Below are 14,986 nucleotides of genomic sequence, written 5' to 3' on the forward strand. Positions count from 1 at the left end.
CATTGGCGCTGCGCTGATTCAAGCCAGCGGGGAAGCTAACAAGGGCCCGTTCTGCTGAAGATATCAGTTCTAGCTGTTCCCCTCAAACCAAATAATAATGATCAGCGTGAAGTTGCCCCCATGTAACAAGAATGGCTGTGTTTCCCCATTCCCAGAATCACCTTTTTCAGAAACTGGAGGTAAGCGTCCCACGAATCCCTTCTCCAGCAGGGGTAATTCAGCCCCATGTAAGGGCTCCGTATACTGTACTACAATTGTCAGACAGGAAAATTGACTATTTCAAGCATCACCCCCCAGCCACATCCCCATTATTTCTCAGTAAGATCTTTAAGGGTTAACAGCTACGGCTATGATCACTGCATTATGCCATTGCAGATGCCATATTCATGGTGCGTAACACCTTTAAAACAATGGTTATTGACACGTGAGCCTACAAAGGCTTATTTGAGCACTGCCCCATCAACCACATGCCACTTGTCCTGTTTCAGTGTGCGGACACAGAATAGCTGTAATATCCGTGTGTAATTTGTTTTGAGTACGGTGTATTGCTCTTTTCTGAAACTTTTTCCCTTTTCTTTCTTTTTTGTCAACTTTCTGCATTGGCAGAGCATCTTGGGATTGAATTTATGGGTATGGACCAATCATTCCTTTTAGCCTGCAGATTTTAGAGCCTGAGAGATTAAAACCTTCCTCCCCACCTCCCCCTTCAATTTCTAACCAATTTCTTTATGCTTTAGAAGGGATCATACAGCTATAACATCAACCTTTGTCGACTTTCTAGTTGTGATTAACTCACTAGAACGTTAATTAACATAGGACACTTTACATCTCCAGACTTCATTTGTATTAGCCTGGAAGTCGCCATAATGCACTATTCTGCTAGATGGCTTTGAACACTTGTTACATTGGTATTCATTATGATCTTTTAGTGTGGCTGGGTTTTGGAAAAGCCCACTGAATTATTTAAGCAAAGTGGCTAATAGTCTGTCTTTGAAAAAGGACAATAATATAATAGAGCCACTTAAATTCTGCAACAAAATAAGCAATATTGAGCTCAGTTTTCAAAGTAAAGTTGAGTGCCTAAATCCATATTTAAGTGCCTAAATCAACCCTTAATTGTCCGCAATAGGTATTTAGATTCTTAAATAAGAGTTTACAAGCGTAACTTCAGACACTCCAGTTTACAAATTGGGCTCAATCTATCTAAATTCAAACTGGGCAAGAGCAAAAGCACTGACAATAGGTACCATTTTCACCATGATGCAATAAATATAAGGATTAGAGCCTGATCTTACAACCCCTTTATATGAGCAGTCTTTGCTCATCTGACTAACGTTTTGCAGGAGGTAAAACTTCTCTTGAACTGGCTGGATTATTAAAATGAAGCTAAATTTGATTGAATTCATTATAATTTGGAATTTCCTAAACTTCTTAACAAAAATATGAACTAGACAAATAAAGTGCCAGACTTTTAAAGGTGCCTAACTCTCATTGGCACCATTTAAAAGTCTGGCACTAGGTCATACGGTACTGTGCTGGGCTGGAAGAAACTCTATTACTACAATAATGTATGGTGAATTGTTTGCTAAAATCCCATGCAGACCGCCTTGCAAACTTTAGTTCATATACAAACCTCTATCAGTAAAGAGTTTTTTAAAGCACTTAAAACTACTGGTTGAGATATGATTCTTTCTTTTAAAATTTCACAAATGGCTGTTAGAGGAAAATCTTTAAAATAAGTTCATGTACATTAGCAATTATGAATAGTTTAGGGCAATTTGTAAGTAATGGTCCCTTTACGACATACACATATTTCACAATTTGGATTAAGTTTTAAGCTGATTTGCATTTTCCTAGCATTCTTTAGGAAGAACTACCAAATATATACAGGATTTTTCAATATTTAGTAGGAAAAACCATCTGTAAATTCACATTGCTCGTATATTTCTCTCAAGGCTTTTCCCAAAGCTGTTTTGAACTTCTTCCACGTTATTTTAAAAAACACTTCCACGTCGTATTTCTTGTTCTGCAAAATATTATTAAATGAATCTGTAAATGTTATGCCAATCAAACTGATGAATATGAAAGGCGGGTCAATGTCTTACTGTCGCTCCATTCAAGTCAGTGGAGCTATGCCACTTTACACCAGCAGAGGATCTTTACGTCTGTTATTTGACCAAGAAAGATCTCTGTGGTCCCACACCCTCTCTCTGAGCCATGGGGTGATGTTGAGCACGGGCTTTTGTAAGCCAAGATTGTGGCTCAAAATGTGCATAGCTGGTTCATGCAGTGTGTTGTCCCAGCTGTGCCTTCGCCACTCTGCAGGCTGGCATTGGGGAGACAGGCTGATGACCTGAACCTTCCCATCTCACCCCCTTTGGGTGCTGCTGGCTGCAGAGACTGCAGTTGTCTCTTCCGTTCTGCAGTATTTCATTTACCTGCCTTTGGGGGCTGCACGATGCAAAGCCAAGGCCCTAGAGCGTGAAGTGTTTGCTCTCGGGGCCTCGCTAGCAATAAACGTAGGGGTGGGAATCACTGTCAGAGTTAGCTGTGTCGCACTCAGGGTATAGAGAGACAAGGTGAGTGGCGGAATATCCTGGACCAGCTTCTGCTGGTGAGAGACCAGCTCTCCAGCTACACAGAGCTCTTCCTCAGATCTTGGAAGGGTACTCAGAGCTAAATGCAAGATCAAACTGGTATCTTACCATAAGCAGTTAGCACATATTCTCAGGGACCAGCCACAGTGAAGTGGCCCAGATTAGAAGGAAAACTAGCTCACTAGGCTAGAACCCTGTCACTAAACAACTCAGCTGTACACACCCAGGCCATCAGACCCGCTTGGGTAAGCCCTGCTGCAGCCCTTCAGTCTCCTCCACTTTTAATTAGGGCCTGGTTTTCATTTGCCCTCAGGCCCCTTTACACGACTCAGAATCAGGCTCTTAGTGTGTGTTCTCTGGTGCCCACAAAGCACTGACACTCACACTTCAGAGGAGGCTGCAGACGGCCAGCGCAACATTCATACATCTTTGTACACACACATCAGTGTCCATGGACATGTCCTGCATGACAGACACCATCTGACAACCACAGGACAGGCCGCCGTACATCTAACAAGCCAAAATTTCTCTAACGTCATTAGCAAAGAGATCCCAGTGCAGAATCTAGTTTCTGTTCCATCAGTGTCAATCTGGAATAACCTCAGTGACGCCTTTGGAGTTACAGTAATTGGATTTACACTGATATAACAGGTTTATTTAGGGGGGAAATATATAATGCTAATGTCTGATAACATGAAACCAAAATTGCAGTTCAAATCATGTTGAATTTCCATTGAATATGTTGTGTTTAGCACACTTCTCCTGTATGTTGGTTTATTGTGCCATCAGAAAACACCTTTTGCTTGGTTAACCACTAAGTACTTTCACGGGAACCTCTAACTAGCGTAGGTTAGGAGTTATGCTGTATGAGAAATCCCTTCAGACTCTGCTTCAACCTTTTTTTCAAGCATTTCTTCACTCTGTTTTTTCTAGTATCAAGCATGCTGTGCCAGGCCTGCAGTTGACTCCTCATCTTATAACCTCGTCTTTCCCTGTATTTCACCTTCTGTCTTTTTCTGTCTGTCATGTTTGTTTTGGGCTCCCCTCCCCCCCCCCCCCTTTTGACTTCCTGTTCTTGGATTTTGAGTTCTTTAATCCATTTTGCAGCATTCTAGTTTTACCAAACTGACTTCTTCGTTCCCCTCTGTTAATACTCAGTGCTATTAATTTTGTCTGACGGTGTTCATGATCTGTTTACTGGTGTTTTGATTGACAATGGGGTTGGCTTGCAGGAATTGTTCATTTCATGATAAGATGCATTGTGTCAAAGAAATGAAGGTACCTTTTTCTTTTTTTTTTTTTTCTTTTGGGACAATCTCCATTCACGTTGAAACTTGCACTCCATAGTTACCTTACACAACGAGTGTCTGCAAGAGTGGCAGGGCTTGAAGGACACACAATATCTGAGCAGCTTTTGTGTGCCCCGTTGCATGGCCATTGCCGTTGTGCAGTAGGCAGCGCACACACAGACACAGGGTTATGCTTGACTGGTCAGCCACAACATTTCTTACGTTAATTAACAGGTTCTCAGGAAATTATTCTGATTTATGTATTGTATTACCATGGCACTTAGGATTGCTACCTGGAGATAAACTACCCTCTTCCATTTCTAAACAGTAGCCTAACGGGCCCACCAGAAGTTATGAATGTGATGTATCTTTGTCACCAGGAAGTTCAGTCTCCCCAGCAAAGTTCCTGAACTGGCCCTTTTGCAACGTCAAAAATCAGGACCTTTGCGGAGACGTGGCCGTAAGGCCCATCCCTACATCCAGTCTCACTCCCCGTCCCCTGACACCTCACTTTCCCCCTCAACTCAGATCACATGACACAGAAATGGATCCAACCAATACCCTTAAGCTACATGGATCAGTTGCCAATCACTATAAAACTTAGCCTAGGAATAGACACCAAAGCACACGTGTTGGTTCCTAAAAACTTTCTGACGAACCTAACTTTCTTTCCGAGAACTTCAGTGCCATCAGCTAATTTAAAACTAAACCAAGCCACCTCTGCAGGCCATTCAGGGGAATAACCCTTCCAGGGACAGCCAGGCCCCGATGATGGGAAATTTCTTCCTAACTCCAGCACTGGGCACCCAAGGCAGTCCACAACACGCCCGCGCATGTTGCTAATCCTTCGCTTTAGCCATGTCATAACCAATGAATGTGCTGGGGGCAATGCTTCACTGTCCCACGCCTCCTGCGGCTCTGTTGACATCAGTGGGCTTGCAAGGGGTGTAAGACAGTGAAGAATTTAGCTCCCTGGGTTTAAAGAGACACTAATGGAGACCTATATTGTCACAAACCCACATGAGGGGATAAGAGGACAGGTTAACAGTAACCTACCTGGTAGTGTGCCTACCAGTGGTCTTCCATGCCCCTAGGTTACTCCAGTGAGGTCAAAGGCAGACTCACCAATTACAACTGCCCCATAGGATCCAGGCCAGCAGACTTCAAATCCCACATCCATTTCGCCAGGGCTCAATCCCCACTATGGTGAGGAGCTACACTTCTTTCTGTTTCTAAATCAGCCTTATGTCTGTTTCCCAGTTGTTGTCCAGCTGATGTCCCGCCAGGTTTAACGCCAAGTTCCTCGTCCCTGTTAGGGCCGCTTATCTCGATTGCTGTGGGGAATTTGGACTAGTTCGTACAGCGGTGCCAAATTTAAGAAAGCCCAATCTGGATGACCATTTCAGTCACCCAGAGAGAGAAGCTGTTTGAATTCACAATGCCACGTCTTGAGTCAACCCTCATTTAGGCCCAGATCCACTGATTTCAGTGGGAGTTAGGCACTTAAATCTCTCTGAGGACCTGGGCCTCTGTGTTTCCCGTTCGAAGTTCTAAGCATAACACTTCCCTGCTACACCATACAATGCTCGCTTTTGCCAAGTGTGGACCGATGATGGAACGTGGAGGCTGAGCAAACCCAAACATCACTGGCGCTAATGATGTCTTTAGAATGGTGAAATAGCTATGTGAATGAAGTGAAGTCTAACAGGCTTTGTTCAGCGGGCTCCCGCCAGGACCATTCCTTTAACGCAGATCTTGATATGTAAGTAATCACAGTGTTTCTTTGATACAGTGCATCACTAGTAAGTGGTACGCCCATATTTTGGGGGGATGGGCTCAACTTGCTGAGAGTCATTAACGACCTCTGAGCGTTTGTCTCATTTTCATTGGTGATACGCTTACAAGCCAGCCTCATGTTACGAATGCAAAAGGATACGCTGAAATTTCTCCTGTAAAGACCTCTGAGATTTAAATTGATTTGGGAGGGGGTTGGGGGAAGGGATGACATTGAATGTTAAAATAAAACAAAAGAAGAAAGAAACATTTGTTTCTGAGACTGGGAATTAACTTTTATTCCAGCTGTCTTTGCAAGAGCAAAACATCCAGAGCATTTTCCAACTCACATTATCATCTTAGTGCATTGTGTTTTTATTTTCTGCTGAGTTTTTGTCTGTTTTAAAAGTCAGATTTTGGATATTGTTCTAGTTAACAATAGAAGTATCCTTTTTTATTTTACTTGCTGTTTTTTATCGGCACCCGATTAGCTGCTGATATTGTGTTAAGAGCTTAAGCTCTGATCCTGCACTCGAGTTCTGCCCAAAATGTGTGGTGATCCCGGGTGTGTTTTACTGTGTGATCCCAGATGGCGGTATGTAGCATGTCCACTCTGCATCTGCTTGAATCGTCAGCCTGCATCTTGTAATCTTCTCTGTTTTTGTCCCTTTCTAGAAGCAGAGGAACTGTACCAGAAAAGGGTTTTGACCATAACTGGCATCTGCATTGCCCTCCTTGTGGTTGGCATCTTGTGTGTGGTGGCCTACTGCAAAACCAAGTAAACTTTTCTCTTCCTTTTTATATCACTAAGGGCTTCTTTACCCTGCAAACCCGCACAGCTGCACAGAGCGCTTACTACCATGAGTAGCTCCATAGACCAGTTGTGGGGGAGTCAGTGCCTGGCTGAAACCTGCCATAGGCGGCTTGCATGGTGATGCACGCCACTGCTATGGGATGACCTGTATGTAGGCATGTTGATTTCATCATGCAAAGTCACAACCTGTGTTTATCTAAATTTGAACGGAAGGGACAAAATTGGAATCAGTACACTCAGATTCAATACTGGCGTATACAAATCTCACTCAATATCAGTTGAAAGTATAATATTACTTTTATTGTGATATTAGAAGAGCAATTTATACATATATATATGTATATAGATACATACACACATTTCTATCACATCTTGGATGATATCAAAGGGCTTTACAAACATTTATTAATTAACTAATCCTCCCAATTAGAATGTGAGTCAAACGAACTTTACTGATTTGTCCATTCCTTTTTGTCACATGTTCATAATTCCCATGGGAATCGTGATGGGACAACAGACCCCAGCTTTTTAATAATGTGGGCATTGGCGTCTAAAAGTAAAAGGATCAGACTAGTTTGTAAGTATTTGAGAAGAAGATCAACAGCAGTAGGAACCTGGAAATCCAAAAGGCTAAAGGATTGAATTTGAAATGGTTGTAAATACAGACATGTGCTGTTAAATTCTGTAATGTCTCTGTAAATTGTGGGGATAATGTAAGGAATTTAGAAGCAAGCCCCAGTGAAAGTCAGTGGGATTTGTGCTGTCAAATTCCTTAGCTGCTTTTATAAAACTCTTCTGACTGTACTTACAATACTTTTTTTTGTGTTTGCTAAGTCTACCACGTTTGCCCAAAGCAGATGATCCATTTGCTGTTCTAGGGCTTGATCCAAAGCTCAGTGAAACCAATGGACAGTGGGAATTGAATCAGGCTTCTAACCCTAAAATGCCTCTCCAGAGTTCCCCTAAAGCAATCTGGAATCCAAACCAGTCCTTATAAACCAGGAGGGGCTGGAGATACTGGGAACTGGTGTTAATGGCCTGTAAAATGGTTTTAAAGCACTTGATGAGTGTGAAAAGAGGACTGATGGGTTAAACTGGGGTGGGCAAAATACGGCCCACCCAATCCATTGCTTCTGCTGCCAACACGCTGCTTAAGATACCCTGGAGTGTCAGGCAGCTTTTGGCTGGTCGCTACCCAAACTTCCAGTTTCCGGTCACATGGCCGGAAGCAGAAAGTTCGGGAAGCAACCAGCCGAGAATCAATAAGCTGCCCGTTCCAGTTGCCAAGGTAACTGGAGATTCGGGCAGCTTAGTTTCCAGAAGTGGCCCCGGCCTGCAACAACTTATCAAAATTCGTTGAGTGGCCCCTCTGCAAAAATTATTGTCCACCACTGGGTTAAACCCTCCAAATGCAGCAGTGGTGTCGTGTTGGCATTTGGGAGATGTTCAGTGGGCTTCCCCACAGACATCTTTTCTGTTGTGAAACCCAGGGAAAACCCCACATGGGTTTGAAAAGAATACATAAAAAAGAAAGATCTAGGAATGTGTGGGCGTCTTTGCAAGTGACACTGCTGATGGAGTGTTAAGATGACATCTAACACTGAATCTTTAATTCAAAAGTGTTCTCTCTGCACTGCAATTAAATAGATGAAGAGACATCCCAGAACGTAGGATGTGCACATTAGGTTTCCCATTACTCTTTCCTCTCAGTTTCCTTTTGTAATTTCTTTTTAGTTAGTTAATGTCCTTTAAATGCAAGAAGAATGACACATATGCAAAATGCACACTGCTTTATTGCTAAAAGTAGCATAGACTCATAGCACCATATTCCCACATGGTGCAAATTGGCAGAACTCCATTGAGTTCAGTGGAGCTACGCCACTTATATCAGCTGAGAATCTGGCCCATAAATTATGAATCTAAGCTGTTTAGGACCTACCTACATCTCAAATACAGCTGAGTCAAGGATCCTGGTTACCACATAGCTATCCACTAAGACAGTTCCAGGCTGTAATGTAGATGCGACCTGAATCATGTTCCATAATTTGCCTAACGTGTTGGGCACTGGAATTAGTTAGTAATCGTATCTCCTGACTCTGCTGTATTTGCAGTGTACCCAGGCAACCTGTGCAGCATCTTGCCCTCACTAGTGCAGGAGGAGGAGTGCCACAGGATCTTGCTGTGGCGAAGCAGGAGGCTTTAGGGCAGCCCCACGGAGCAGGAACGATGTGTGAACTATAATGGCAGCTGCCCGTGTAGTTACAGCCGATGCAGACCATGGAACATCACCGGGGCATAGTTGCTTGTGTCCCTTTGTGTGCCATTAAAGGATACCTTCCACAGCCCCTCCCTCATTGGACTATACATACACACACACACATGCACAAACACACTCCTACCATTGCCCGTGCATATGTGCTGTATGGGCGGAATCACTAAATCAGTGGTTTTCAACCTGCAGTCCGCAGACCGCCTATGTCTAAGTTTTCCAAAGGGGTCCGCAACTGCACTTGACATTTTTTAGGGGTCCGCAAATGAAAAAAGGTTGAAAAGCACTGCAGTAAATTATGACAAAACCAAGCTGAGCCTCCCATAATTCATGCAAAAATTGTTTAATGCTCAGCGTCGAGTAATTCATTCTTTGCATTGACGCTTCCTTGACCGCAATATCTTTTAAGAGGCGTCAACATCTTTATTTTCCTTGTTTTGGCAACCTGGAATATCCTCCCTTGCTTTCTGAAGTGGGTTAGAAATAACATGGCTATATCCTGTAGTATCTTATCCTGCCAAAATATCTGCACTTGGGGAATTTAGTATGTTCAGTGCTACCCTAGCCAAGGCCCTATATACTCTGCAGTAAACCGGACCTCAATGTTACACGCGAGTCCCTGGGTTGTGCTGTACTATTGTGGAAATTCTTCTGTAGCTTCAAACAAATCTGGAGGATATTTATAAATTAAGTATGAAATTGTGATCTTATTTGTTTTGATATTAAATTCAGTGCATTTTATACTGTCCCCACAGTTTCAGTTCTCAGTGTGCTATAGATTTTGGTCCCGACCGCTTGTTATTAGCCCATAGAAGTTTTCCTGGGGGAAGCTGGAAGATTTAGCAGCTGGGCAGGGGACACTGAGGATGTGCACTAAGAAGAGGCGTCCGAGGCATTTTGAGATTGTGGCAGATGCACGAAAGTTGGATGTTTTTATTAAAACGATCAGCAGTGAATCTGTTCACAGTGTTGACACGGATGCAGCGATTATTAGATTTAGTGTTAACATGTCGTTTATATGAATGAGGCAATTCACAACTCTCAGAGCTGCCAGGCTGTCTGCACACTTACACGGACCTCACTTTTCCAGTTCGCACTTCGTTAATGTTTTCAAGATTTCCTCTGCCACCATAAAGACGATAACCATCTTTTTACATGAAAGCTTGTGTTGGGGAACACAGTTCGGTGGTGGGGGCAGACTTCCATGGCAAGCTCTGTCACTGCATTGTCACAGAACACACCGAACAAAACACTGGCTAACTCTTGTCTTGACAGAGAAAAGCCATCATAGTAACACATTGCTGGCTGCAAGACTGGCAGAAGAGGTCCGGGACTGGAGGGATCTTGGTGAACAACCATTGCAGGGTGCATGTTGCTGCTCTTCTGAGCAGGGTGGTATTTGCACATGATCTGCTGCCGCCGCCAGTGCAAAGCATTAGCTGTTGTTGGTAACATGGGTGTTCCCTGACTCGAATCCTAGACCCATACAACCGATGTGTTACAGATCAATAGTTTGTGGCGAGTCCACCCAGTCCAGGGCAGAATGCTATCAAACACATGAGCAGTTTGCATGCCACTATATTGTATTCACATGCAAAGGCAGAAGCAAGTGCACCGTGTTTTAATTGCTTAGTGATGAGGAATGGCAGCTCAGAACAGTGGAAGGAAACCAAGCTATGTAAAATTCAGCAGGTTGTCAGATCCGGAATGTCACCTTGTCAATCTGATCTTCAGAGGAGAACTGCTTCTGAAAAGGAGTATGTTTTGGAAGTGGATCTCCTCCTCTCCCGCCTTTCCCGGTCTCTCTGCAGCTCCCTTCTCTCCCATGCAAATCTTCCACCGCTCTGTAAATCCCAACTGCTCCAGCAGTGCTTATGACCGTGGTGTTAGGAATTGCTTGGAGCCCTCTCACCAACGGCAATGGGTTGGCAGTGGGTGATTCTATCGTGCTGAAAGGTGCAGCTGTCTTTCTTTTGTCTATTAAAACCATTTTCCTCTTTCACATACAGAAAGCAACGGAAAAAGTTGCATGACCGTCTTAGGCAGAGCCTTCGCTCTGAACGGAATAACATGGTGAACATGGCTAATGGGCCACACCATCCCAATCCACCACCAGAAAACGTCCAGCTGGTAAATGTAGGTTTTGAAATCCATTCATAACTTTAACCTCTTAGTGCCACAGCAGCATTTATCTGAAAGCTCTTACATTTCTAACTGCTAGAAATTAACGACCAGAGTTTCCAGGAATAGGGAATTTTCTCCATCAAGAGATTATGAGAAACCTTTTTTTAAAATGGTTCTAATTTACGGTAAATTCAGAGCATTTTACCTACAACCATTTCAGAAGCACATTGGATATTAGTCACTAGATAGCTCTGGTATTCTAACAAGAGGCTGAGATGTTAGTAGAAGAAACTCAGAGCTCATAGCCACAGTACTGTAAGGAAGCATGTCTTCGGAGATGTTTCTCTACAAATAATGTACCAAGTGGATATTTAATCTTCCTGGTGTGGACTAGCCTAATGGCCAGTTGGTAGATCATGATGCTTTTTGTTCAGGAGTCCCAGGTTATGAACAAACCCATTTTCTTGTTCTTCCAGCTAGCAAAGGCTGGTGAACGGGTAATGCCCACCTGGATCCCCAAATAGATATATGAGCAAAATGTGTGTGTGCGGATGTGCTGTACATTCCTGTATGTAAACCTGAGATACGTCTGTTTCTTCAGCAGTATGTATCTAAAAACGTAATATCCAGTGAACACGTCATTGAGAGAGAGACAGAGACGTCGTTTTCCACAAGTCACTACACCTCGACAACGCATCACTCCACCACCGTCACCCAGACGCCCAACCATAGGTACCAGAACGAGACAACAACCATCCCTGCCTAAGGAGAAACTGGCTGCTGAATGTCAGTTCGGCCACCATTGCGTAAAGGGAGATGCATAAAAATGCACTGGTTGTGGGTTTTAATCTAAAGATGTATGGTACTTGAGATCATGCCACTGAAACCAGTGATCTTCCTCGGAGTTTACCAAGAGCCCTGTTGACTGTATGGAGTTCCATTGCTGGGACTGTGAATTTTAATAGACCCAAATTGCTAAATCAGGGAAAAGCCTTTTGTTTATTGTTGTAGATACTGTGGGATCATTTAGTCTAGCTCTAGATAGTGAATGGAAAACTCTTTTCCATCCCTGACTGAACCACACACTGGTATTCACAGCAATAAAGCCATCTTGGCATATGTAGGACAGCAGAATTCACACAAAGTAGGGTCCTCTATCGTCATAAACTGGTATGGATTTTAACAGGCATATCCGGAGCTGAATGGAGCCTTTGCTCTCGCATTTGAAACTTCAGTTAGTTTGCTTTCTCCTGTTCTGAATTTAAAATAAAAGCTCTTTCTTTCCTCTTTCCCTCCTGCCCACCAACTCGTCACCAGTTGGAGTAATGGTCAGACTGAAAGCATTATCTCTGAAAGCCATTCGGTGCTGGTGAGTTCTTCTGTAGAGAACAGCAGGCATACAAGCCCGGCAGGACCCCGAGGACGCCTCAGCGGCATAGGAGGTCCACGAGATTGCAACAGCTTCCCCAGACGTGCGAGAGAGACTCCTGACTCCTACCGAGATTCGCCTCACAGCGAAAGGTACTGCAATACGTTGATTGTGCTCCCTCTAACTGGCAGGGCAAGGTGGTCTTGAATAGATTCAGAGTGAATCCTAGTGCCTTAGGCCCACAGAGAAAACTTAGCAGTTCTGTTTCTTTAGGAAATGCTTCTCCTCATTCAGAAAGGTGCTCCCTTGGTCTCTCAATTGTGTTTCTTCCCTTCTTCCTCTTCTGGTCCTGGCTTATGGCTACTGGGCAGCAGTTCACATATGGACAAGATCCACCAGAAATAATTTGCCAGAGGTTTCCACTGCATATGAAGCTAGGAAAGGAGATCAGAGGGGGAACCTTTTGCCTAGCTCCATTTTTCGGTTGCTTCCTGCATACAAGTAAGGCAGCCTACAGAGTCTGTCAGAGACAAAAGAGGAAGATAAAGAGAGGAATTGACTGATCCACTAGGGGAGAGGTTTTCATAAGCACCTCTGGACCTTCGGAACACAAGCCCCTTTGACTTTCAGTGGGATTTCTGCTCCTAAGCCCCTTAGGGGCTTTTGAAAATTTCCCCCAAGTGTGTTTGCAAGTGAAAGCAAGGCTCTAACTGAAACCAGGTTGGATGACTGGTGCTACTGGAGAGCCAGCACAGATAGCTACAGGAGTGAGACAGGCGAAAGGGAGAAGTGAACGAATATTTACAATGCCTGTGAACTGCTGCTGTTCTTGTTGTTTTTACAGGGACAAATGAAAGCTCCAGTCAGGATCTGTTGCGGGAGGCATTGTATTATACAAACATGTACAGAGACAGGGTCCCTGCCTCAAAGAGCTTACAATTGGAAAGGACAAATGGCATATGATGGAGTCGGGAGGGGCATACTGTCAAATACACACCCTTCCTTTATACATTGCTGTCTTTGCACCTTTTAAAAATAATTGTGAATACATTGTTAGCACCAGTTATCCCCCTCTGCCCTTTAAGCCCTCATTGACGGCTCTGATTTAACACTGAGTGCGGTCATAGAGTTCTTTGGGTTAGGATATAAGGAATGAGAAGCGAAGGAGGAATGCAGGTGGAAACTTCCTACAGACCACCAGGAGCAGAGGAAAATGAGAAAAAAAACATTCCTGGACCAACTCTCTGAGTGTTGTGAATTCATAGCGGGATTTTAATTACCTCTCTGTGGTAGCTAAAATGCAGCCAAATCAGCATAATCAAAGAAGTTCTTGAGTTGGGTAGGAGACGCTTTCATGATTAAAAAAGTAGAATATGCAATGACAGCAGAAACCATCTATGCTGCATTGGTTCTTACACATTGAGAGGAGCTGGTTAAGATAGGGAAGCATTAATAGCAGCCATGAGCTATACGAATATAGCATGTAGGAACGCAAAACATGGCTAGTGCTGAGTCATTACTAGCTGTGCTTTTATTGTGGGAAAACTGCCTGTAATTTTATCCTGGAATTTAGCTTCCAAGAAATGCAGCCTCTAGCAACACCCAAATCATGTAAACAGCCATGTGATCCAGCAGAGCACTTAAGCATATGCTTAACTTTAATCATGTGAGTAGTCTTAATATTGATGGGACCACTTGTGTGTAAAGTTAAGCATGCGCTTAAGTGATTTGCTGGATCAGGGCCTATAGCCATAAATATTGCGTCCTGTACTGTCTACGGGCCATATGGATTGTACTCCCACGTTCCTGTAGAGTGTCATTAGGATAGCATATTTGATCATCTGGTTGAGAGGAGAGGATGTTGTTCGCACTGCCCTTCTGGTGTGTCTAGGATACTCTGGGCAGCATTATAACACATTAGCTGGCTTTTTGGGTATACAGCTTTTCATTCTAACTAGGAGACAGAGGGCACCGCTTCTCCAAATATAGCATTGCCTGAAAATAACCTTCCGGGGAGAAAAACAGGCTGCATTTCTACACTAAATCACCAGTCAGTGATGGCCCAACCCTGTGTCTGATCTGATTGTGAACCCTGAAGATGAGAGACATTTCCCTGGGAGATGGGGAGAGAGAGAGAAACTCTAGATTAAAACTGAGGTGGAACTATAAAAGAACCTGTTAAAATAAGATTACCTTCTCCTCTAAGACTTCACTGCCCAGGGAGTTAATGAATCAAGAATGTATTCCTTCCGCGCTCTGATCTCTACAGTTTCCCTTAGTCACCTCTTAATTTTACTTTGAAAGCTAAATAAAAGTTGAGGACTAGTTCCTCTGCTAGTGTACGTTGGTCTGTCTCCATTGAAGTCCATGGAACGACGGCAGTTCACACCTGCTGCCGGGCACCCAGTTAGTGTTCAGAAGAAAATCCTTGCTGCATCTCACACCAGAGAAGCTTGGAGAAGCCGCCTCTGTGGCTGGACCTAAGGCCTGGTCTACACACACAGTGATTTCTACAGGTTTCGTTAAGCCAGTGCAACTCTAGGTGTGGACACACTTCTCTCAGTTTAAACCTGGATTACGTCAATTTAGTTTATGTTGGTAAATCTACAGGTGCATGCTAAATCAGTGCTAAATCAGTATAAGTGGCATGGGAACATATGACATAGAGCTGGAAAAGACCTCCTCAGTTATCGACGCCAGTCCCCTGCTGTCACAGGTAACCCCATTATATAATCCCACTCACAAATGTAT

The 14,986-nt window shown here is 43.6% G+C and overlaps 1 protein-coding gene across 4 annotated transcripts in view; it reads left to right on the forward strand.

The window, feature by feature from the left end:
* NRG1 (neuregulin 1) overlaps window positions 1-14,986 on the forward strand; it is a 213,322-nt gene that overhangs the window by 190,895 nt on the left and 7,441 nt on the right. For 2 of the 4 annotated variants that reach the window (XM_067553304.1, XM_067553301.1), the window contains 5 exons: window positions 607-630; window positions 6,335-6,437; window positions 10,752-10,878; window positions 11,468-11,598; window positions 12,184-12,387. In XM_067553304.1, the coding sequence (XP_067409405.1) occupies window positions 607-630; window positions 6,335-6,437; window positions 10,752-10,878; window positions 11,468-11,598; window positions 12,184-12,387 (589 nt within the window). The remainder of the gene's footprint in view (window positions 1-606; window positions 631-6,334; window positions 6,438-10,751; window positions 10,879-11,467; window positions 11,599-12,183; window positions 12,388-14,986) is intronic. The other 2 variants (XM_067553303.1, XM_067553302.1) reach the window with 1 other exon arrangement.

This window comes from Emydura macquarii, unplaced genomic scaffold (assembly GCF_026122565.2).
Source record: "Emydura macquarii macquarii isolate MOO-44397 ecotype Brisbane River unplaced genomic scaffold, CSIRO-AGI_Emac_v2 contig_1451, whole genome shotgun sequence".
NCBI lineage: Eukaryota > Metazoa > Chordata > Testudines > Chelidae > Emydura > Emydura macquarii.